General features: G+C 37.8%; 1 protein-coding gene across 5 annotated transcripts; it reads left to right on the top strand.

The window, feature by feature from the left end:
* The first annotated feature begins 836 nt into the window (after positions 1–836).
* LOC131229687 (triacylglycerol lipase 1) lies at positions 837–26,167 on the top strand. 5 transcript variants are annotated; one of them, XR_009163542.1, is made up of 10 exons: positions 837–1,092; positions 7,971–8,081; positions 15,188–15,328; positions 15,445–15,555; positions 15,715–15,858; positions 15,947–15,987; positions 16,157–16,233; positions 17,783–17,878; positions 24,190–24,503; positions 25,846–26,167. XR_009163542.1 is itself a non-coding variant. In XM_058225675.1 (9 exons), exons 1-9 carry the CDS (start codon positions 925–927, stop codon positions 24,330–24,332), a joined length of 1,032 nt encoding a protein of 343 aa, XP_058081658.1. In that variant the 5' UTR covers positions 837–924; the 3' UTR covers positions 24,333–24,697. The 5 variants fall into 5 exon arrangements, 3 of the variants coding, with proteins under 3 accessions (XP_058081658.1, XP_058081657.1, XP_058081656.1); XR_009163541.1 differs by lacking the exon at positions 25,846–26,167 and adding an exon at positions 24,704–25,225; XM_058225675.1 differs by lacking the exon at positions 25,846–26,167 and having other exon boundaries at positions 24,190–24,697.
* Positions 26,168–26,452: the final 285 nt, after the last annotated feature.

Genomic DNA, 26,452 nt, shown 5'->3' with positions numbered 1-26,452 from the left:
CGCGCCATCCATCCATTTTTCCAAATCATTTTAAGCTTGAGACAAAAAAATGAAGCAGATCCAAATGTCAGATTTACCATACTTTAGGAGCAGTGGTGATTGACCATTAAAAAATTATTGTGGGCACAAAAGTTTTGGATCAGGCTGATATTCATCCAGGTTAGTTTCACCTCATCAACAGGTTGGATGGAAAATAAAAATTATGGTGGGCCTTAGGAAGTTTTAATGGTGAGCGATTCAATCACCACTCTTTACAGTAATGTGGTCACATGAAATTTTCATTATTCTTCATTTTTTAAGTTCATGACCTACATGAGATGAAAAAATTGAATGGACGGCGTGGATATATAAAACACACGTCAAGGTGGGCTCCACTATCAGGGCCGTACCGAGTTGGGTGAGGCGGGGGCGCACCGAATCTGCTCCCAGTTATTTGATACTCCGGCTGCATGCGAAGCTTGATGCGCCCGCATTCAAAATTGTCCACGTGGCATACATCACCTCAAATTAAAGCTATTAAACTGTGGAAATCGGTGTTGCTAATTCAAAATCTCACATCTCATCCTAACCTTTGATTCATGGACACTTTTCTAGAAATAGGAACGACCGTCGGATATTTTTCATCCTTACCGTACAACTAAATGTCTACTAATCTGACAGTCGTATACCGAAACAAGCGCAACTTTTGGTTCATGTTACATCCTAACATGGACCCATAGCTTTTATTTACAATTTAATTTCAATTTTTTACTTGCATTCCACGTATGCAGTTTCTAGTAATCTGGATATGCTGGCGTTTCATCCATCGCACGCTGCCAGAGTAACAAATTCGCTGGAAAGTCGTCTCAAAATTTTAGAACGGCCTCATTCCAATCCTTTCAAAAAAAGAAGAAAAAGAAGAAGAAAATATCATTCGCTCCGTTTATGGAAATGGAGAGGGCGGCGGTTGCATTCGTCTTCCTCTTTCTTTTCCTTGGGGAGGGCTGCTGCTGCTCGACCGAGTGGAGAAATCTCAGCCGTCGATCACATCAGAGCGAGGGCTTGTGCGCCCAGCTGATTCGACCCTTGGGCTATCCCTGCTTCGAACACGTGGTAAACGCCCTACCCCACCTATTTTGCCACTTCCATTTTTGCCCTTTCTTATTTCTTGTATTTATAGATAAGGTATCTGATTTTTATTTTATTTATTTATTTTACATCTATCGAGCTCTGAAGCTGCCATGCTCTTTCGATTAATCTCTTGATTAGTTGGTAGCTATTGTTGGTATATTCTTATTCAATTGTAGAGAGAAAAAGAGAATATTTGCAGTTAGATGCGTGATTTATTGGATGTGTGGTCGATTAATCCGGACTGTCTAACTGGTGGGGCGTCCTGAGGATGAATCGAAAGCAATGAGTTTTGTTTTGGTTTTTTTTGTTTTTTTTGTTTTTTTGTTTTTTTGTTTTTTAGTTTTTTTGTTTTGTTTTTAAAGGAGAAAATAGAATTTCATGTGAAAGCGAATAACATCAGTGCTCTGTATCTTGTAAACGAGATAACGTGCTCGAGTCACAGAATAGTTCGAATTCATTATAAACAAAGTAGAAAATGGAATAAAGATCATAATATGGAGTGTTAAAGCTTGCATATGCTTATGTTGGGAACTGAAGAAATGGATTCTTAGCAGGTATAGGGATGCACTCACATGGTTCTGTACTGCGCTGTTGTGGGGTTTGCGTGGTGTGTGTATGACATCCGACCCATCCAACAAGTGCACTCCACCATGATGGTCGAACACCCCAAAAATCAGGCTGATCCAACCACCAGTTGTGCCAGACTGTAGGAAACAAGGCAAATGTGCTAAAAAACCAACAGATTCAAGTGGGTGGGGCCCACATGATTGCCGGATTGGGCTTATTTTTGGTTGTCTCATCATCATGGCTAGGACACCGTTGGACACGGGGTTGGATGGCATAGACATAGCATGTGGGCCTCACCACTTAATTTGGAGGCATTTGGGCGGTTGTACATTGTTTACTATGCTTTGGCCTACCTGATGATGATTGGATCAACCTGATTTTTGCACTGGGTGTGCACGTGATGGTGGGGAGAACCTGTTGGATGGAATGGATGTCATGCACACACCACGTGGATCCACAATAGCTCAGAACCACCACTAATAGTGATGGTACCAGTTCCATGCGTGTACTTTTCAATATGTATGTATGTATTTGTGATGGTGATTGACTGAATTCATCTGTAGTTCAATTGGTGCTATGAAGAATCTGGAGTACATGGTAGCACGGATCAAACCGATGACTAGAAGCAAGAATAACTTGGATGTAACATAGTTAATTGAATGGGTTGAGATAAGTTGATGTAACATTTTCTTAAGGGTGCATTTGGTTGCATCAAATATACAAAATTGCATGGTCATTCATAATTAGTCAGTCTAATTTGGTGCAAAATATAATGAAATTTCATGATATTTGATGCAACCAAAGGTGTCCTAAAGCAAGTCAGCAAAATTAGATACCAAATAAGTAATTTAAAGAAAACAATTTGTCATCTTTTAATCAAGTTTTTTTTGTAAATTAGTCCAAGGAGGTGATTAAACACATGTTAGAAATCAACATTTCAAATGATTAAATCATCTAGAATGAAGGGAATCAGATCTTCCTTGGGATTTGTTCAACGGTGTTCCTTGTGACCTAGTCTGTTGAAGGGGACTAGAACAGGCACACACAATGAAAGATGGGTTGCAAGGAGCCTGTTTGATTATGAAAGGATGTCTGCGCTGCGTTGCTGTTGCTGGAGAGAGGCATAGATAAAAATCCTCGTAGGGAGAGAAATAGGACAACGATTATGCATGGTCTGCTGAACATGGATGCTTTTGGCCTTTTATTTCTGTTGGAACTTCAGTTCCTCTTCTTTGATGTTTGTGTTGATTCTCCACTGAATGTAATTTTCACAAAAAAAAAAACTTGGGCATTTAGGACCCTTTTTGATAATAACCAATCATTCTTACACTTCTCATGGCAGTTACTATCTCTATTCCAATGCTTATTATGACAGTACCTATCCATCTTTCTATGCTTATCACTCCAGTACCCACTACCCACCGAACTTCTATGATTAGTTAGACAATGCCTATCCTCCTTGCTCTAACAGCTCTTCCAACCCCCAATATTAGTCACTAACAGATAGTGACTCATCCCACTCAGAGACAAATTCCCCTCAATCTTCTCTCTCGCTGCAAATCCAGATTCCATGGTTGTTGATTGCTATGCTGTTGTTGCTGGAAAGTTCGTTTGGTCGGTGGATTGTAGGAGGAACTTACAAGATTGGGAGGTTTAAGAGTTTGTGGACCTCCTTGAATGCATTTATAGGGTTCAGCCCAACCCCTGCCTCGACGACTCGCTGCTCTGGACAAGATCTAAGACTAACAGATTCTCTGTTCGTTCTCTTTATCTTCAGTTGGACCAACCTTCCCTCCCCGTCGACCATCTGTCTACGCAAATCTGGAAATCCCCGGCCCCTCCCAAATTCATCGTGTTCGGATGGTTGGTCACATTGAAAAAAATTCTGACAGTTGATAATCTTAAGAAGAGAGGGATGTGTTTAGTGAACATCTGTTTGTGTTGCATGAAAGCGGAGGAATCAGTGGATCATCTGTTGCTCCACTGCTCATTTCCTCCATTTGGGCTGATTTTCGGGCTCGCTTCGATCTCAGTTGTTGCCCCCCTCATTCAGTCTCCTCCCTTCTTATGGATTGGCAGGGGGGTGAAGTTTGGAAAGAAGCGGTCAATGTTGTGGAGAATGGCCCTTCTTGCCATCTGGTGGTACGTCTGGGAGGAAAGAAACGGCAGATGCTTTCGGGATTCGGCTAACTCTGCGGCTCGGGTGTTATCTAGAGCTAAATTGCTTATTATTGATTGGGCTACCCATGTTGAATCCTTGAAGGATTCTGACTTTTTGTTTCTTGGCATGTAGCTTTTCTCTGCTATCTCAGCAGTTTCGGCTGCTGCTTTTGTTTTTGTTCCTCTTTTTTAATGCAATTCTCGTTATCTCTAAAAAAAGAAAAAAAAAAAAAAAAAAAACGGATAGTGACTCACAGTAAAACTTTGTGGGGAATCAAAGAAGAATGAGAAGATGGGAGGATGATGGCAGGAGATGAGCAAAATTTGTGTGAAGAGCAATAAAAAGCTTGTTTGAAGCCTAGTCTGACTAAGATAAAGGCATATATCGGTACTCCCCCTAACAACTCAAGTTTTTTTTTTACTTTTTTCTTTCGGTTAGCTTGTCAGTACCCACCCATGTCAGACAACACACTCTATGTTAGCCGCCCCCACTAGGGATTGATACCAAGACCTCAAGTGTTGAAACGAGGTATCTCCACTCAGTCTGCCAGTTGAGCTATGGATCTGGGTGTTCTACTAGCACATTTGAGTTGCCTTTAATGTGCTTGACGATGAAGGTCCATTGTGAGAACCATTCTGCCCATCAGAGGAGTTGAGGACGGTAATGTTTTCTATTTGAATTGCAACATCTTTGGGAAAGGGGATAAGGTGGAATTGAAAGTTGGCAATGGCTTTTTTGACAGCATCTCTTTAAAACTGGAATGATAATGCTATTCTACTTGGGAGAAGGCTCCACTTTTGTATCCACAAAGCTTCCGATGTCCATTTATGTCTTCAAAAAGGGTTGAACCCCAATAGAAATCACTAGCATATGTTTGTAGGATTTGTGTACCAGAAGGACTTGGGGTCTGCAGTGAGCTTTGAGGGATTTTTCTACTTCTGTATGCTTGTCTGTCCACGGGGGAGGATGTTTCTTTAGCTTCCCAGAAAGAAGACTACGATGATGAGCAATATCGGGAATGAAGTCTAATACATAATTGAGAAGGCCCATAAATTGCTCAATCTATTTGTGATTTGTTAGTTTGTCTGGAAATTGATGCTGGTGTTTTGCAATGAGAGAGTTTCATGCCAAAAAACTTGCTGGTATTAGTGTAGAGAATCATCTTCTTGGGGGAAAGCATGATTTCATGGCATTATACAAGTTGATAGAATTTGTGGAGCAACTAGATGTGAGCGTCAATAGAGTTGGAGAAGAGAGGGATGTCATCAATATAGATGAGAGCATTTTGCAATATTGGCTGAATGATGTGAATCATGGCTTTCTGGAAGACATAGGGAGAAGTTTTTAAGTCGAAAGGGAGGACCGTCCACTGGTAATGTGCATCAGGAATTATGAAGGCGGTCTTGTAATGATCTTCTGGATGAATGCCAAGTGGCCAAAATCCTGCGTTAAGTTCAAATTTTGAAAAAAAATATGAGCATTAGAAAGCTACTGAAACAAAGATGGTCCATGAAGGATTGGAAACTTGTCATAAGCAAGGAAAGCATTGGGAGGCTTCTAGTTAATGACCAGTCTCAATTTTCCCCAGACTTGCTTTGCTCATTTATTGACATAAAATGCTTGATAAGCCCACTGGGAAGTGGTTGGTTCAATCAGTCCTTGGGTCAACAATTTAACAATTTTTGAATGAGCAAGTTGGAGATGCTCTGGTGACGTTCCTGGATGAGATGCTTTGGGGGGATTTGCATCTTCATTCTTCTTGAAAGGCAGTCGTATGAAGAACTCCAGAGAGGATGAGGATGTTTGAATGCAACTTGAGAATGTGAACGATAATCTGCTATGCATAGTCGATCAATCAATTGATCGTAACAAAATATGTCCAACAAGCTGTTGTCAAAATTTCGAATTTCCATCGGTCTCTGGACTCTTCCATCGATCGATCGAATTCTTTCATTTATTGATCGATCGTTCCAACAATTGTCTAGAGAGTTCAACCTTAAATTTGATTTTCCACCGATCACTTGAGCAGATTGCTCAACGTGGCTCGATGCATCCTTGATCAATCGATCAGACTTTGAGTTCGATCGATGGAACCTTTACTGGTTAATTTAGATCCTCGCTACTTGATTTTAGTTGCTTTCACCACCTTGATACTTGATTTCTTCAGGTCTTAGGCACTTCAAATCCTCATTCCCTTAATCCGAATCTTCAGTTCTTCTTCATAACTTCCTTTTGAGCTTTAACTCCTCCTTTATAAGCACGTACTCATTCTTGGTTCCCGAATTACCTCACATGGAGAAAACACTCATTAGTATCTCAATTTAACATTTGAATGCATGGAAACTAGTGCAATTGAAAGGATAAATATGCAGTATTTAGGCTTGATCATGTAATTGTCTCTATAGAAAGGAGCAGGATATGCATCAAGAAGCTTGTTTTAAGCCAAAAGAGATTGGGTCATCTCATAGTAGGAATATAGGATTGACATTCTATCTTCATAGTAGCCTTGTGGAAAATGGATGGTTTCTTGCTTTTTTGGGGGATTAGCACCTGCCTTTTCCTTAAATTGTCCACTATAAGAATCTTATTTTTCCCTGGTAGCCATTCAAACTCAATGACCCGTCTACGTCCTGGGTGCCTCCATATTTTGACTGATTGGATCCTTATCCTGTTGCAACTGAGGTTCTTGAAGCACCAAGTAGGACTTGAGTGAAGGTTCCAAGTTTGCTCGATTCCAAATCCAACTATCCCTTGCGAGAGAGGGATATCTGTGGTTGTAGTAACTCCATCTTGACATCCTCGTTAATTTCCTTGTCATGAAGATCCCTTCTAAATGTAGGATTCCATACTGAATGCTCCACTGCCCTTGTGATACATTATAGGAACATGTCTCTCACTCACCACTCGGTATGGATGAGGAAAAACTGCACTGAAGGCGCTCTCAGCACACCATCTATCTTCCCAATACCTGATCATCATCATATCTCTCTCCTAGCTATTTGTGGTAGGCTGTAGTATACAAATTTTTGGTCGTTCTCAAATTTATGGCAATAGTTTTTTTTTTTTTCCTGCAAATTATTTTATATAATGAATCGGTATATACTACATAAAATGGCATACATGCATTTTAGTTCTTAGTTTTTAGTAATTCACTTTTATCATTAGATATATGCTATCTAATTATATTCAGCATAATTAGTCAGTACAAATTACATGCATGTTTTTATGCAATCTTTAGTTGTTTTTAATATTTTCTCTACCATTAGTTTTATGCTCTGAAAATTACAATTTTCAGAATAATCAGTCGTTGGTTGCCACATTACATGTGGTGTGTATTGTGTTATGTAATTTTTAGTTATTTAATTATTTCTCTTATATAGCCTTGAAAATTTTGATATCCCGTCAGCAAAGCTTGAAAAACTCAATTGACTTGGTGGAACGTGTCCAAGATTCTAGTTTACCAGGACAAGGCTCTCATCTGATAAGAGTTCGGCCTTTACTTTATACATCCTCTCTTTCTGTCATTTGCTACTCAATTATCATACATATGTTGAACATTGAAAATTTTGTCAGACTTCTTATGATATTGGTATTTACCGGGACATGTTGCCGGTAATGACCTACTTTTAATAGGATGATCTTGGTGAATAAATTAGACTGATCCATATGAACATCCTTATTCTATGATCCATGCAAAATTATATTCTATACTGTTTTCTTCTCAGATATTGACTCATAGACCACAGGTCCACACGTCAAATACTTTCTTTATATTCCTTGTTTATATTCCTCAACAACAAGCATGATCTTATATCTTGTACTATTTGAGTCAATGTGAGGAGCAAGGTAAGTCAACTGGGAGAAAAAGAAGTGTTGATAATTGCATTTGAATTGAATCAGACATTTTATGGTTCATGCCCCTGTTACTTAATGTTTCGATTCCTTCTATTTCACTCGTTGTCTTGTTGTTCTATGTCTCACATCGTGGTGCCTGATTTGTATATTTGAAATTGCAAAAGAGGTTACAATTCCCGTTTACTTCATACAACCAACAAATATCATGAGATGTTTCCAAAAATAGGAGACATGATTTACTTTGATAATTTTCTCTTTCTAATGGATTTTGGCTTAGGTTGAAACAAGGGATGGTTACCTTTTAGCTGTTCAACGTATTCCTTACGGTAAAGGTGAAATACGGACCAAATCACGTTCTCCAGTTTTCCTTCAGCACGGACTCTTTCAGGTGATGCTGATGAATTGAACTAGTTGAATAGAATCATGAAATGTTTTTATACACCTTGTTTGTGGAAGTGTTTGAATGAACCTATGACAAATTATTTACTGAAATGTAGTTTTGACATATTAGAAGTTGGGGGTTGAAAATTGTACTCAAACACCTATGTTCTCTTGGACTGATCAGGACTCTGGTTGAATTAAATGGGTAATTTGGTTTTCTTAAACCCCAAAATAATTTGGTTGAGTACTGGCTGACCTACTCATGTTGGTACTAAAAAAACTTTAACTCAGTTGGATGCTTTAAAAAAAAAAAAAACAAACTTGGAATAGCTGTTGGGAACTCCAATGAGTTTTTACTTGTCCTTGTGTCTGCGTTGGAATTGAAAGTGTAGAAAGGGTAATGTTGTCATTTAGAAAAATTATTAACCCAAAATCACTTGCAGCATTCTGTGTTAACTGTTAAGTGTTAAATTGGAAGAGGAAAGGTTAAACTAAACTCTATTTTTTCAGTGAAATTTTAGCTTAAGCGCTTAATGTTTTGGATTTGCCAAACAATCTAAATCGGAAAAATCACTGAAAATTGCCCATTTCAATGATAAGTGCTAAAAATAAGTTTTACCAAACAGGCCCTTAGTTCAAAAAGATTTTATCTAAGTTGGACATGCATGATATCTATGCTCCAGCTTGAGAGAGAGTGTTAAATGGTCATACAATTGGATGTGTGCAGCCGTCCCCTTCTCCTTCTCTCTCTTCTTCCCTATTTGTAGCAATCTCTCTCTCTCTCTCTCTCTCTCTCTCTCTCTCTCCACACATTTTTTGCATAGGACTTAAAGAAATATACTGCATATTGAAAACTTTTCTTTTCTTTTTTCCTTGGTTCTTATTTATTTATTATTTATTTATTTTTATTTACATTTAACCTATGATTTGATTGGACGGGTTGGTATATTTCAAGTTTTTCGATATGAGAATATATTTTTGCATAGGACTTGAAGAAATATACTGCATATTGAAAACTTTTATTTTTATTTTTATTTATTATTATTATTATTATTATTATTATTATTTTTACATTTACTTGTGTGACCAGGGACACGCACTTGTGATTTGATTGGACGGGTTGGTATATTTCACGTTTCTCGATATGAGAGTATATTTTTGCATAGGACTTGAAGAAATATATTGCAGATTGAAAACTTTTTTTTTTTTTTTTGTTTTTGTTTTTGTTGACATTTACTCGTGTGACCAGGACCATGCACTTATGATTTGATTGGACGACTTGATATATTTCAAGTTTTTCGATATGAGACTATACTTTCGGACATGTACATGATCCTAATACTTGTACTTGTAAGAGAGCATCATGTGTGTGTGTGTGTGTGTGTGTCAAGGTGTCCCGTATCCATTACAATACGGCCGTATCGGCCGATACATAACGGTAACGGCCGACAACGTTACGCGATACGGGGTTGAAACGGCCGTTACGGGCCATAACGGCTGTTACGGATCCATAACGGCTGTTACGGGCCTTTAAAAAAAAAGAAGAAGAAAAAACTTACCTTTTTTCCTTTCTTTTCTTCTTCTTCTTCTTCTTCTTCTCGGGCAGTTGCGGCCGTGGCCTTCTTCCTGTTCTTCTTCTTCTTCTTCTATCTCTCTCTCTCTCTTCTTTCCAAGGTATCCCAAATTGGTTACGTATTGGCCGTAACGGCCGATATGTAACGGTAACGGTGGGGCCCGTTACGCGATATGGGGGCATAACAGGTGATGGGCCGATATTATAATTGTAACGGCCATTACGGGGCTGTTACGGGGCATAACGGCCGTTACGGACCCGTAACGGCTGTTACGGGCCTTGAAAAAAAGAAAAGAAAAAAACTTACCTTTCTTCTTCTCTTTCTTCTTCTTCTTCTTCTTCTTCTTCCTCCTCTTCTCAGATAGCTGCAGCCCTGCTACGGTTGTGGCTGCGGCTGCGGCTGCAGCCTTCGTTTTCTTCTTCTTCTTCTTCTTCTTCTCTCTCTCTCTCTCTCTCTCTCTCTCTCTCTCTCTCTGTTCTTTCCCTCTTTCTTCTTTTCTCTCTTCTTCTTTCCCTCTTTTTTCTTTTCAGTTTCCCTCTCTCCTTTTTTTTTTTTTTTTAGGTGTACCACACACCAGCTTAGCTGTTGTAGGTACGTGTCACGCTAAGACGAGCGCTGACACTCCTCGAGCTCCGAGTTGTACGAACGGTTCAAAGGAGATCAAAGTTATATGGGCTCCACAGTGATGTATTTATTATATCTACACTGTTCATCTATTTTTAAATATCATTTTAGAGCATTACCCAAAAAATGAATCGTATCCAAAGATCGTCTGGACCACACCAAAAATAGCAGCGGAGATGATGATTTTCACTGTTAAACAATTCGTAGGCCCACCATAACATTTATTTTCCATCCAATCCGTTCATAAGGTCAAAAAGACCTGAATGAAGAGGAAAAACAAATTTCATATTGATCCAAAAGTTCTGTGATCCCAAAAAAGGTTTCAATGGTAGATGTTCAATCCCCCACTGCTTTTTGCAGTGTGGTCCACTTGATAATTAGATTTGTATTATTTTTCGTGTCAAGACTTAAGACGATCTTGTCAAATGAATGGACGGTTTAGATATAACACATTCATCACGGGTGGGGCCCAAAAAACTGACACGTGTGCTACACTTCACAATTCAAGTCCCGCCTAATTCGGGCCGTTAAAAAATTGTACATGAGACATATATTAACTTAAAATTTACCAATTAAATTATGAACTGCAATTGCTAACTCACAATGCCAAAATCAAATTATTTGAATAGTTTTAATTGTTATTTTGTGGACTTTTATTTTTTAAAATGGGGCCTTTTGATTTTTTTGATGATTCACTATCTAATAAATGTCCACCAATACATAAGTGGGATAATGACAATAAATTGCATGAATTTGAGGCTAATTTGGGGCATAGATTGGTCCTCCAAGTCAGCCCGAAATTGGCAACGCCATCTACTTAAATTTAATTTCATTTTTTTAAAGAACTATTGGGAGAAAGATATTAAATTGTTAAGTATATAAATTAGATATTTAGAAAATTAAATATATGAATATTGTAGTTAAATTCAAGATACCTGGTTCAAAAATTAATCAGACAGTCCGATACAACTTCTCACAAAAGAGTGGACCGTTACACCACCATAAACATGTTCCAATTTATAAATGAATGCATATTTGGAATGCTTAGAATATTTTGGATTTAATCCATATTTTTTCATATTTTTTTAGCAAAAAATAAAATAAAATTGCGCCGTTACGGGCTGTTACGCCTCCGTATCGCCGTTACGCCCCCGTATCCGTATTGGTTTTGGAGGGCACCGTTATGCCAACAGATACTGATATGAGATACCTTGCTTCTTTCCCTCTTTCCCTCTTTTTTCTTTTCGATTTCCCCCTCCCTTTTTTTTTTTAAAAAAAAATAAAATAAAATAAAATTTGTAGGTGTACCATGCGCCAGCTAGCTGCTTTAGGTACGTGTCACGCTAAGACGAGCGCTGACACTCCTCGAGCTCCGAGTTGTACGAACAGTTCAAAGGAGATCAAAGTTATATGGGCTCCACAGTGATGTATTTATTACATCTACACCGTTCATCTATTTTCAGAGATCATTTTAGAGCACCACCCAAAAAATGAATTATATCCAAAGATCATCTGGATTCTAGACCGCACCAAAAATAGCAGCGGAGATAATGATTTTCACTGTTAAACAATTTGTAGGGCCCACGGTAACGTTTATTTTCCATCCAATCTGATCAGACCTGAGTAGGCCCCACCATGATGTATATATTTTATCCATGTCGTCCATCCATTTTGCCACGTCATTTTAGGTCAGGATCCAAAAAATTAGTAATATCCAAATCTCAGGTGGACCACACCATAGGAAACAGTGGTTATAAAATGCTCACCATTAAAAATTTCTTAAGGTCCACTGTAATGTTTATTTTCAATCTAACCTATTAATTGGGTCACACTGACCTGGATGAAGGGAAAACACACATGTCAGCTTGATCTAAAACTTTTGTAGCCCCCAATAAATTTTTAATGGTGAACGTTTAATTATTGTTGTTTCTTATGGTGCAGTCCACCTGAGCTTTGGATGTGCCTCATTTTTGGGCTCATGCCCTAAAAGTTTTTGACAAAATGGATGGACGGTGTGGATATAACACATTCATCACGAGTGGGGCCCAAAAAACTTTGACACGTGTGCTACACTTCACAATCCGAGTCCCTCCTAATTCGAGCCTTAAAAAATTGTACACGAGACATATATTAACTTAAAATTTAGCAATTAAATTATGGACTCCAATTGCTAACTCACAATGCCAAAATCAAATTGTTTGAATAGTTTTAATTGTTAATTTGTGGACTTTTATTTTTTAAAATAGGGCCTTTTGATTTTTTTCATGATTCACTATCCAATAAATGTCCACCAATTCATAAGTGGGATAATGACAATAAATTGCATGAATTTGAGGCTGATTTGGAGCATAGATTGGTCCTCCAAGTCAGCCCAAATTGGCAACGCCATCTACCTTAATTTAATTTCAATTTTTTAAAGAACTATTGGGAGAAATGATATCAAGTTGTCAAGTATATAAATTAGATATTTAGAAAATTAAATATATGAATTTTGTAGTCAAATTCAAGTTACCTGGTTCAAAAATTAATCAGACAGTCTGATACAACTTCTCACCAAAGAGTGGACTGTTACACCACCATAAACATGTTCCAATTTATAAATGAATTCATATTTGGAATGTTTAGAATATTCCGGATTTAATCCATATTTTTTATATTTTTTTGGCAAAAAAAATAAAATTGCACCGTTACAGGCTGTTACGGCTCCGTATCGCCGTTACGCCCCGTATCCGTATCAGTATCGAAGGGCACCGTTACGCCAACCGATACCGATACGGGATACCTTGGTGTGTGTGTGTGTGTAATAGTGTTGTCATGTGCGACCACATGCGCATATGCAACACTCATATGCGATCGCATACAACATATGCGGTTGCATATTGGCCAACATTTTATTTTTTTTTTTTGCAAAAAAAAAAAAAAAACACACTTTTTTTTTCCGTATAAAAAGGCTTCCAAAGCTTCTCCATTTGCAATATTCTCACCCCAAACTCTCTTATTCTCTTCTTCTCTTACATTTCTGAATTCCAAGTGGTTGTAATCTCTCTGTTTGTCTCACATTTCCTGCTTCCAAGTGGTCTTTAATCTCACACACTCTCTCTTACATTCCCTCTCTCTTGGAAGTTGGAAGATCAAGATTTAAGATTCAAGCACTTTGAAGGAAGATTCAAGTTCAACATTCAAGCACTCTCTCTTACATGCATTCTTCATTTTGTTGTTACTTGTTACTTCTTACTTGTTAAGTGTCATTTGTTAACTATATTGTTGAATGTTGATGATTTGATGTTTAATTCATTTTATTTCATTCACATGTATTTTAAATATGTAAAATTGGTTATCTATTAACTTAGGAAAGTTCCCCCCTTTTTCTTCTTCTTCTTCTTCTTTTTATTTTTTATTTTTATTTTATTTTATTTTATATATATATATATATATATATATATATATATATATATATATATATATATATATATTATACATTATATATATATATGAGAGGTATTTTTGTTTTTTTTTTTTCGAAAGAAAGAAAAAAATTATGCGGTCACATATGCGTGCAGGCATATGTGATTGCATATGCAATTTGACAACAATATGTATATATGTCACAAAGCAATGGCTTCTATTTTAGTTTGGGTCATATTGTACAGGTAACGAAGATACAGCCTTGGGAATGATTAGTGAAAGAAGATAAAGCTGACCCTAAATAGCTGGAACAAGGTTACGATGATAAGGCTGATGATGCGGGGTTCATCTGTTTATGATATCATAGAAATGATCTTTCTCAGCTTCACACAATTATAAATTAAGTAGGAATTTATGAATTGTCTTGGTATGAGCCAAACGTCCATGAATAACTTTACATCGAAATAGTAGTTTTCAGCATGCAACACATGTTATACATAGTAAGATACTTTGTAATATCAGCCAACACATATCATTTATAGGTGAAGCTGGTATAATGCACTTTTTTTTTCTTTTGTTTTTGTTTCTCTCTCCAAGTGGAGGGAAGAGAGGGTTTCTGACTATTCTCTATTAGATTTTAAAAACAAAATTGCAATTGAAGGCCCTTTTGGGAAAGTTTTTGTGAAAGGTAAAAACACAATTCCCCATTTTTATTTTTATTTTTTGAGAGATGCAAGGGTGGGGGTTGGAGGGAGCTATAATAATAATAATAATAACAACAACAACAACAACAACAACAACAGTAATAATAATGATTTTTTTAAATAATAATAATTATTATTATTATAAAACTGATTATAAAACTGATATTTAAAACATGGCTTCTGATTTTTGTTACCTTTCCTTTTCTTTAGAAGCTAAGCGTTGTTCATGAGCTCAATAACTCATATTGTATATTTATCAGAATTATGGTTTCTAGTTGAACGTAGTTCATGCAGCCAACCCCAACTAAATGATGATAATGATCAGAATTATGGTTTCTCTTTCATGATTTTCTTTTAGTTGGGGGATTGTTTTGCATGTTGGGATCCTTCACTACTCATAATGTGGATGGCCTTGTAATGCAAGGGCATTTTCACACTGGGCTCGAGTGGGGTTGCCTGTGGGATGCAGGGGCACACTCAGGGTGGGCAGCCCGTGTAAGGTGGGTGGCTCGTCTAAGGCGGGCCTCACCCGTGTGAGGTGGATGGCTCGTGTGAGGTGGTACCCATGTGATTTGGGGCCCATGAGGGGGGTTCGGCCGAGGTCCTAACCCATGAGATGTGGGGCCTGGGCTATGAGATAAAGGGATTGATTTGCTATGCTCTAACAGTTTGAGCTTTTAGAGCAAGTTGTTAATTGTCCTGCATCACCTTGAGCTATTTCAACTGTGGGAATTTGGCTAATTATGGGCTGTTTGGTCACCATTTTCTGTTAGTTGAATTTGTTCATAATCTGTAAACATGGACAGGGAGGAGATACTTGGTTTGCAAATTCAGAAGAGGAATCATTAGGGTTCATCCTTGCAAATCATGGTTTCGATGTATGGGTTGGGAATGTACGCGGCACACACTGGAGCCATGGACATGTCTCTTTATCTGAGAAAGAGAAGGTACATATTTTTCTTCCTGGGACAGATATATAGAAAATGCATGTATGTTTATTTATGCATGTCTGCTTGTGTGCATCCATTGTGTTAGAGTTACTAGGCTCTGTTTTATATTGCAGGAATTTTGGGATTGGAGTTGGCAGGAACTAGCACAGTATGACCTTGTGGATATGATCAACTATGTATATTCGGCAACAAGTTCCAAGGTTTTCTTTGTAGGGCACTCACAGGTCCCAATTCTACCCTGCACAAATCAGATGTTAGATCTCCTTTTATTTCCACTTATTTTCCTACAAGTTCTGCTGGCTGTCTTGAAAGGAGTTCTCCCATTGTCGGTTCTTCTAAGAAATTGATCTTATACAATCTTATATGGTTACTTCTCTTCATAGGGAACTATAATGGCTCTAGCTGCTTTCACCCAACCAGAGATAGTGGAAATGGTTGAAGCTGCTGCTCTTCTCTGCCCCATATCATATTTGGGTCACATCAGTTCCCGTCTTGTACTCAGAGCAGTTAGCATGCATCTTGATCAGGTATCATCCTCTTCAAATATTCTTAAAGTGATTATTGATATGGTTTTCAGTGATAACAAAGGTTATTTTCTATACTTCTATGGGGCAGATTCTTCTGACTCTGGGCATTCATCAGCTTAATTTTCGAAGGTCTGGTTGTGTTTTTCCCTTTGTGGAGTCATATTTTATGTTCTCTACTAATCCAAAGCAGAGTTTTTTTTTTTTTTTTTTTTACATAAAAAAGAAAAGAAAAGGAAAAGAAAAACTCTTACCAGCTTGTCTTTTAAAAAGTGGGATGCTAAAATTTGTATCTATCCAGTGATACAGGTGTCCAGATAATCGATTCTTTATGTGATGACCATTTAGAGTGCAGCAACTTGTTATCTTCCATAACAGGTTTCTCTCCTCTCTTGCACACCCATTTTTATCTGGTTCTTCATGTTAATGCCTTATTTAGTTTTTGTTTTCTGTTTTTCTTTTTAAATTATGGTTTCATGAGTGTTATGAAGGTGGTTCCACTTCCACATGTTATTGTGTTTTTGATAGACTACATATTCGGAATGTTGTAGTTATCATTACCAGGTCGTGTCGTAAAGTTTGAGTCTTACATGTCCTGCTTTGATTAGAGGATTGTTATTCTAAGTCGTATGTCCTTCAATAGATAATTTCATAGGTGTTGCTTAGCTGTCAATTTGTGTTTAGGACTCTTAGGAAAGTTGTCTAAAAGAATCTTTAGTAGGATATTATTTGGAGGATATGCATAGGGCTGGAAATCCCAATTCTTAAGCAAATTTAAGAGGATCAACTAGTTGAAACTTGAAATGCCCTCAAAGCATTCCCACTGGTTGCATGGGCCCCATGTTGAGTTGTAAGTAAAAAGTAGGATGCAAGTCTCTTTTCACACAGTGTTTTTATTGTATAGTAGTGATAGACTTAATATGATTCCAAGTATGAGCCAATAGATGGTAGGTTATCGAAAAGAAAGAGTCGAAATGAGAAATTCAATGCGATTCCTACATACTTTAGATCCTAGTTTCCTTTATTTAATAATCTTGTGCTACGATGTTGGTAACCTAGGCTAGGATTATGCATGATATTCTTATGGTTTACTTAGTATCAGTGATGATAATGGCAGGTTTTATGTTCTTTTGTTGATTACCTTCATTTTGCTACTTGATCTCACATAATATTTGATTCATGCATTGGTCCTACATCAAATTTGGTATCAGAGCCTATAATAGGGATGTTTTGGTTGAGGATTGTATTCGTAAAATCAATCATTGCATGGGCTCCATAATTAAAGTCGATAAACACTGACCATCTCCATTCAGTGTTTCAGTTTGCTTTTGTTTTGTATTCTTTGCTCGCTTCTTGCAAGTATTTTTTAAAAATAAAATTGTTGTTATATTTTTAAAAAAATCAGAAGGAAAATAAAAAGGCATTAGTTGAATTTCTCGACCACCGCTCAATAGAATCCATATCGTTTTAGTCCTTCATATAAATTTATTCTTGTTGAGCTTAAACTTTCCATAGGTTAAGGGCCCCAAGTTGAAGGTATCATTGAAACATTTATTACCTATTATTATTATGTTAATTGTGGTTGTAGTCGAGATAGCTTTCTCACTTCTTTAAGCTTACTCTTTTTAAAATTATGGAAGTCCTGGGCTTCTTCTTTCTTTCTTTCTTTTTTTTTTTTTTTTTTTTTTTTTTGCTTATTTATGTGTTTTTTTTTTTTTTTGATAATTTGAAGATTGCGAAACATGCTTGTTTCAAATTGCACTGTCTTTAATTGTTTAACAACTAACATGTAGTTCTTTCTTCCAATGTTACCCTTTGTGTCTCATCTACATCTGTCTTGTGATTGAAATGCATTGTCTATGTCTGGAGGTATATTGTTTATTTCAGTTGCATAGTTGGTGATGATATCCTATTCATATCTTTGCAGGGAAAAATTGTTGCTTCAACAACTCGAGAGTAGATTTTTATCTAGAGTATGAACCTCATCCGTCATCAACAAAAAACTTGAACCATCTTTTTCAAAGTATGTTTTTTCCTCGTATTTTGTAATTTCCTGCAGCATATTATGGAATAGTAAATCGGTACACCCTGATCCATAGCTCAAGTGGTAGACTGAGTGAAGATACCTCATTTCAACATTGAGGTCTTGGTATTAATTCCCTAGTGGGGTGGCTAACAGTGGAGTGTGTACTGACAATGGATGTGTACTAACAAGCTAACTGAAAAAAAAATGGAATAGTCAATCGGCTATTTGCAATTGAAGAAATATGGTTTTGCTTCACAAGAAATAGAATCATAAAAGATGCCTTCTGCATTACTGTGTACTTGGTTAAATCTAGGGAATTGGTCTCTATACCCACCATAATTATACAATGAATGATAAGATGCACTTCAAGTGGCGTGTATACATTTGGCAGAGCGTTGACTATAAATGCACTAAACCTGTAAAGAAGACTACCAAGGGGCTGGTTAGCATTTAAGGAAAAGCTAGGGTATGAAATTACCAACTTATAAAGATATGACTACAAATACCACTGTACAACATGTATTCTCAATGAGCCCCCTGTACGAAACTCTATTTATTGTCAATGGAGATAGTTATGTTCTAACTGTAATAATCACTTGGCTTTTGCTTGATGGAAATATGCGGAAGGGTGACCTGTTAGACAAAATGACAATTAACTCACTATACCAACAACCACACAATCTTATTAAACATGCATGATTTTAAGACTCAAATAGGTCCCATATTACTCGGACGAGTCCTGTTCGGATTTGGTAGTACCCAATCTAGTTCGGTGCCATGAGTCATCCCCTGAGTCACCCCTGACTTAGGAGAGACGGGCCCATTCAGCCCCAACACGGGTGAGTTGATTTGAGTCGCCGAGTCCTTTAACCATAGGTACATGACATAGCTTGATATTTTGTTTTGTGCTGGACTTGTAGACTATACCTTTGTTTCTTGCTTTTCTAGGAGAGTATTGAGGCAAGAAGTGTGTAATAAAATGTTGACCTTTTAGTGTTGACAGGGCCATCCCAATTAGAGTCAACATAAGCTCGGCTGATAAAATGTCATGGATTTATTGCTAAATCATGCCCTAATTGCCCTAATGTGGGCTGTTAACCTCAAGTGATCTTGCAACCAACATGCACATGTGTCTTCCAAGAAGTAGATGTGACCTAGCCGATTACATGAGTGGCATATTTGATAATATGTTGTCGTCTGATAGATCATAGATGAGGCTAAACACAAGCTGCAAGGAGTTCGATCTAGCAGTTATTGTTCCTAGATCAGGACTAAACTACACATTGACTCAAGTGGAGTGTCCATTCTTTTGTTGGTTTCTGAGAAAAGCAGTGTAAATTACATAATTCATGACTGGTGTAAGGACATGCTACAAATGCACTCTTAGCACGACTAAACCAAAAGAAGCCCAAATGAAAGTGGAAGTAGTCCGTTAGAACTGGACCCAGTCCTACGTAACTGGATCATAAGCATGTCCAGTTCGAAGAGATTCATTCTAGATATGGAGAAATTATCGTTCAAAGTGTTAACCATAAAACAATCGTAACTTTTGATCTGAACATCATCATGATCACACAACCTATCGATTTTTATGTAACGGTGGTTTCGCGGTCAATCGACTTGCATAGCAAGTTGCGGACATCCATTTTGCAAGAAATGCTCATCTTGAGAGTTAAAATTGAGATTTTAGAAATATTTTATTACGTTCGGTAATTTCTATTTTCGTTGTATTTTCCTATTCTTGCAGTTATATAATTTTCATTTTTTTTAGAAGTTTCTTATAATAATGTTGGGAATGCTCTGGTAAGATTTATTTGTCGTTTCTATTTTTAGCCAATTTAGTCTTTTGGGAGATTTTTTGCTATTTTGGGTAATTTCGAATTAGAGTTTTAGGTCTTCCATATAAGTGATGTAATTGAGCAATCTTAGGTTATTATTCAATAAAAATATTCAAGTTTTTTTTTTTTTTTCTTTCTTATAGACTAAAGAACCTACCTTGTGGAGGGGCGATCTCTCCTAATTGTATAAGATTTTGTTCAAGAATATGAGGAGACGGGAGATAATGCATTGGTTGTAAAGGGGAAATAAGTAAAACCCATAAACATTTCAAAGAATTTACAGGAATCTAATGCCAAGTATAAGGACACGGCTGATAAACATCGGCACCATATGGTATTTGAAGTGGGTGATAGCGTGTTAGTTCACTTGTGCAAGGAAAAGGTTTCCAATTAGGACGTATAATAAGCTGAGAAATAAGAAGATAGGCCCTATTCCAATGCTTAGGAAAATCAATGATAATGCATATGTTGTTAATCTTATCAAGGGCCGAGAGATCTCATGGACCAATATAGCAGACCTATATGAGTATCATGAGCTGAGTTCGTTGAATAACTCGAGGAAGAGTTCTTTCAAATTAGAGGGGATTGATTTAGGATGTGTCACAGCTGCACTCTTAGCATGGCTAGACTAAAAGAAGCCCAAACAAAAACTAAAGTAGTCCGCTAGAACTAGACCCAGTCCTACATAAGGCATTACATAATTGGTTCCAGCCGTGTCAGGTTCAAAGAGATTCATTCCGGATATGAAGAAATTGCCGTTCGAAGTATTGATCATAAAACAACTGTAACTTTTGATCTGCATGTCATCACAAAATGTATGACCTATCAATCTTTATGTAATGGTGGTTCCGGGGTCAGGTCGCAGACGTCCATTTCACGAGAAATGCTTGTCTTGAGGATCAAAATTGAGATTTTAGAAAACTTTTACTACTTTTTGGTAATTTCCATTTTCGGATTATCTCCTTATTCTTGCAGTTTTAGGATTTTCATCATTTTAAGAAGTTGCTTGTAATAATGTCGGGAATGCTCCGGTAGGGTTTATTTGACGTTTTTTTTTTAAAATTTATTTGTTTATTTATTTATTTTTTTAAATTAGGGTGTTGGATCTTTCATATAAATGATGTAATCGAGCAATCTTAGATTATTATTCAATAAAAATATTTGAGTGTTTGCTCTTTTTTTTTTTTTTTTTTTTTTAAAACCTTCCTTGTGGATTCAAGGCCTTTACTACTTGAGGAAGACAGTGATATTCTTCTTTATCATTTCACACTCTTTTCTGCATTACTAATGGTATGTATAATCCTTGGGAGATTCTGTAATTGCATGACAAAGACGATAGACCAAATGACTAATATCATAAACAAGCAGAAAATACGTATAAAAAGTGAAGCCATTCCATATCCCTCATTTGAAATCGATTCTTAGTAACTTCTAAAGGGAGTTGTTGTCTGATGATTATCTCAATCAATAATGATTTGTATACATGATTAGAATGATATTCATTTGTTGGAAGAGTATCATACAGTGGTTGGGTCATAAATTTGTACAACACCATCAAGTTTTTGTATTGTACGAGTGTGGACCATGGGCCACACTCATACGGTATGAAAACTCGATGGTGTCGTTTCCACAACGGCTACGGTTTCCATAACAACCACTGCCGTTACCATTTTGTCACAGGCCGTAATGGCCATTATGGTTTTTTTTTTCAAAAATAGAAAGGGCCATTTCTTCTGTAATGGCCGTTACAACCATTTCAGCCCTGTAACGTGTAACGGTTACAACAATTACCATTATGTAATGGCCATTACAGCTGTTAGGTAACTGTTTTGGCATACTATGCCCATGGTGCAGTGATCCAAAATGTTGATAAGATGGCCCTCACTTTGGATGGCCCATGCACCAAAATTCCCCGGATTGGAAGATCCGAGTATCATGTCTTCAGTCTTATCTTATCTTATCTTTTTTGTTTTTAAAGATATTGGCCTTCTCCTTTGGTTGAATACTATTGCTGTAATTTCCTTCTCAACTACCTGTTTGTTGGCCACCTTTATCATGGTTAGGATGCTTCCAATCTGGGGGCATTTGGTGCAGGTGACATACATCCACAGTGGGGCCATAATATCCGCAGTTTTGATAACCAAACCATGGCCCTGCTTATACAACTGAAAATGCAAAAGCCACTGTAAAAGCATTCAGCTCAAGCATTCTTCAATACCTCTTGTGGGAATGGGAGGCCAACATGGGATAGCCTCCTGTACATAGCTGAATTTGTTAACATCACACCCTTGAATTTATCAGACCAGGTTCCTACATCCTACCTAAGACTGATAAAAACCTTGTGAAGACGAGCCCACAAATCAAGAAGAAACATGTAAACCTGGTAGTGTCATGTGGACCTCATGGACTTCTCTGTGTAGAACTGCATTCTTTCTTGATAAGTACATATGCCCACTTTTATCTTGCATCTCTATAGGTGTTTTATCTTTCAACATTTTCTTGCATGATTGCGTAATTTGGTGCCTTTAATATATACTGCTAATTAGGAGTCTCATCCCTTGTTAGCAATGCTCTTCCTGGAGAATCCAGGAATGCTAATTGATGCGAGGAAGTGCAATTTTTTGTCGCTCACCCCGTGGACGTGTGGCAATGGGAGATCCGAGCCACTTGTCAGCTGGACCACGTGGGCTACATGTCTTATCTCAAACAATCAGGCTGATATGATCATCAAATGGGCCGCATCTGCACATTTAATTGGACCACTATTCAATTTCTTCTAAGCATACATCTACAAGTGGGGCCTGTCTGATGAGTGGCTTGGACCTTCTCCCATACTTTCTTTTGAAAAGTGACAAAATTTATTAAAGAGAGAGCTACATACGAGGAATGGGAAAGCCATTGAAAAGTGATCATCTCATCACTCCACAAGCAGTCAGTCTTTGCATACGAATTTTTTTTTTTTTTTTTTCCTTCTAAATTCACTTACAGTTCCTCAGTGTGAGCACATCACAGATGAATTCAGCTTGTAGTGCATCTGATGCTTATGATTTTGGTTGAAGCAGTATTTATTATTTATCTAACACATGGAGGTGTAACTTTGGCAGTGATCCGGAAGGGTAATTTTGCAAAGTATGATTATGGTTGGTGGGGAAACCTGAGACATTATGGCCATTTCAAGCCCCCAACATTTGATCTCGCAGACATACCCAAATCACTGCCCTTATGGATGGGTTATGGTGGCAGCGATGCATTAGCAGATCTCACAGATGTGAAGCAGACTATCAAGGAGTTGCAATCTGATCCGAAGTTGCTTTACCTCGAGTCATATGGTCATATCGACTTCATCTTGAGCGTAATTGCAAAGGATGATGTTTATGATAGCGTGATAGAGTTCTTTAGATCACAGGGAATGTCTAGTAGTTATTGAATGATTGCTTCATGTAAAGCTTGACATATATGCAGCCTATGCATGTGATATGTAATTGTGCATGTATCATTGTTTCATATAAAGCTTTACATATATAGCCTGTGCATGTAATATGTAATTCTGTATGTATTTTACATATCATAATGTCATCTGATTTTTATACATGCGGGTGTAGTGTAGAGAAGGCTGGGTTAATTTCATTTTGCCATTTACACTTCTAAAAGCATGGACATAAGGTGCCAAGTGTGTTTCTTTTAGCTGGGTGAGTTATAGGATCCTGATGTATTGGAATGTTAGTGTTTTGATTTGCCAAGTCTGTACAAAGGGCTCACTCTACAAGGACTAGAATGCTTATCTGATGGGCCCCACCAATTGATGTGGCTTTCTGGGAAGATCTCCTAGGTTGGAAGATTGTGACCTCATGATCAATTGCCTACAGCTAAATGATTAAGAAAACATAGAGCAGGTTAAGGACCCAAGATTGGATTACTAGGTTCTTCCAATCTGGGTGATTTTCAATCATGCCCCATCCATCATTCGGTCCATCTTATCAATGGTCTAGATCACCAAATCATGTGCCCCAATTGTGCAGACTGCAGACAAGGCACATCATGACACTAATACATGAGTAATGCATCAGGACCCCAAATCCTTCTTTTTACTGTTATTAGTGAACGCGAGAGAGATTATTAGAAGGCACAAACCCCCTACTAGTAACGGTGCATGGGTAGGCTTCTGCCTATCAGGTTGTGGTCCAATGGTGCTGCATGCATTAAGAATGGCATTACTGAGATTCAAATATGGCAAGCTGGGCGTGCAACACTCTCTGAACACAATCTGAAGGCATGGTCCCACTGTATACTGTAACTTCAGCTGCTTCATAGGGCCCTGTGTCCTATTGAAACCCTAAGAAGAAACAAGAAGGGAATTATCTTCTAGTGAGAGCATGAGATCCCCTTCCATGTGAAAGAGCACGTGAATCTTCCACTTGCGTCTTCATTGTGGGACTTGCTCAATACCTATTCTCTTTGCTTTGTTTGCAGGTGAGATCAAGCAGGTTTCCGTCAGCAATCAGCCAGTGAATAATGCAAACTTCATGTTTTGGCCATCACCTTCACCTCTCAAGGCCTCATATGATGTTGAAGGGTCCCCTTGTTGCCTTTTCTGTAATGTTTATTGCTGGTGAAATGATGTAACAAGCTACATATGCTACCGCCATTGACGGTTCTCTATCCACATGGGTGGAAGGTGGATGCTGATTGCAATGACATAGACATCTACATCTCCCAGCTAAATGCCATTGGACTGAAGTCCTTGACCAACTCCAAATCCCTGCATCTCCAACTAGTCCCATCTGGTACGTCATCTGCAATCTTCTTCTTTCTTGGGTGCTGAGAACTGGGAATTCCCTGTGCCATGCTTTGGATGCTGCCATATGTGGGTTTAAATCAGTTTCCTCCCATGGCGCTATGCCCGCTGATTTCATTTGTGGATTTTCTGCTTGCCAAATCTGTCTTGAACATCTGCCTGGTTACATTCTCTGTTCAAATCCTATAGCTTTATCGGAGTCATTCAAATGCTGACGAGATCCAAAATGAATCCACCAATGCAACCCAATAAAATGTGGCTCTAGAATAATGGATCATCCAGTTGATTATAGTACATTTTCCATTTCATTAGACTGTCCATTTTCATGGCAATTGACTAAGTGCTTAGGGTGTTTGATGAAGTCAATATTGATTGTAGGTCAATGAAATGTGGACCTACATGATGGATGGTCCATAACAATGTTCATACTTTTTTCCATGTAATCAATGTTGAATATCTATTGTCCTGGCACTGATCATATTGTTAAAAATGGTTGATCAAAGTGATTATTGGGAGGCTTGGCCTGCCAAAGGTCGGTGCCACACAATTGAACCTTTCCTAGTATAATCATAATGGATGACCCATTTGTTGGACTTGCATTGAATTCTTAATCACCTGTAATTATCCAAGCATCGTTCAAAAAGTATTTGAAATGTTATATTGTTTGGATTGAAATAATTTCTACTTGAAATGCTATGTAGAGACCATAAACCTTATTGCCATTTTTATTTCAAATTGAAATTAAGGGGCTGTTTATCCAAGCTTGAAGTGGTTGGGGAAGAAGTCGGGTGTGTGTTTAGAGATATCATGGCTAGGATACCAAGAAAATTGGAGACACCTTGTGGCTCTTTTTTACAGTTAGCTGGGTCCCTTTCTCTATGAGGAGGTTCTTAGGAAACCCAGGCAAAATTCTTTCATCTCTCTCTGTTCTTAGCAAAAACCCGGACAACACTCTTTGATCTCTTTCCATCCCTTCACTTGCTTAAGTAACGGCCTTTCTCTTACTTTCTTTCTTTATTGTGGGAACTGTTTTGTGTGGTGACATCCAACTCATCAATCAGATTCCAATTGTGATTTAGGTTTTGGATCAAATATCACACCAATTCATAGCTTGGGTGGGTCACACAACCAGAAATAGCGGGGATGGAGCTGCCAAACATTGTTTTGGGGGCACAGTTTTATAAATATTGAATCCAAACTGTTAATCAAGTTCTTCTCATCAAGAGGAAGGGGCGGCCCTAATATTTTGATGATTGAAAACTCAAGTGGGCAACAACACTTGGTTTCCTTTTTTCTTTTTGGAAAGTGAGGAATACTCTCTTATTACTTAGGGCAAAGCCTGAAAAAGATACAACAAACTTGGAGGACCCCAAGAAGGAAGAAAGAAAAATAAAGAAAGTCACACCCGGGCTCAGGGAAGAAAGAGAAAAAAATAAAATAATAGAACGAAAAGAGGAAGGAGCACCACAAGGGGAAGGATGACCCACAACCTGAGTCAGGCATCAAAGAAACTTGGCCATCTCGAATCTAATTGATGAAGTGGGAAGGAGACTGCATGGAGGCTACCTACGTACGGAAGTGCCCGGAAGTAATCTCGGCATGGCTACTGAAAGCAACAATGAAAGAATGTAATCTCCTGGCGGAACGGGGCCCTAGGAGGACAGGGAAACCATAATAGCTGCCAGACTGATGATTGTACACTAGAATGTAAGCATCAATTTTTTTTTTTCTTCTCTTTTAGAGTTTTACTAGTGTCTTTTTCATCAAGCTAAATCTTTAGTTTGTAGTGTAGATGAGGGGAGAGGTCTCCCCTGATGAACGGATCATGTTGGATTAATTAATTTCAAATGCAAACAGAATCCTGAGCATTTGGTAATATGACCAGTTGGAACCATCTCTTTCTTTTCGCCATTGATTGAATGATCAAATGATTATTTA

The sequence above is a fragment of the Magnolia sinica genome, chromosome 16 (genome assembly GCF_029962835.1).
Source record: "Magnolia sinica isolate HGM2019 chromosome 16, MsV1, whole genome shotgun sequence".
Taxonomy (NCBI): domain Eukaryota; kingdom Viridiplantae; phylum Streptophyta; class Magnoliopsida; order Magnoliales; family Magnoliaceae; genus Magnolia; species Magnolia sinica.
Note: the sequence above shows the minus strand (reverse complement) of the source record. Positions and strands in the feature narration are given on the sequence as shown.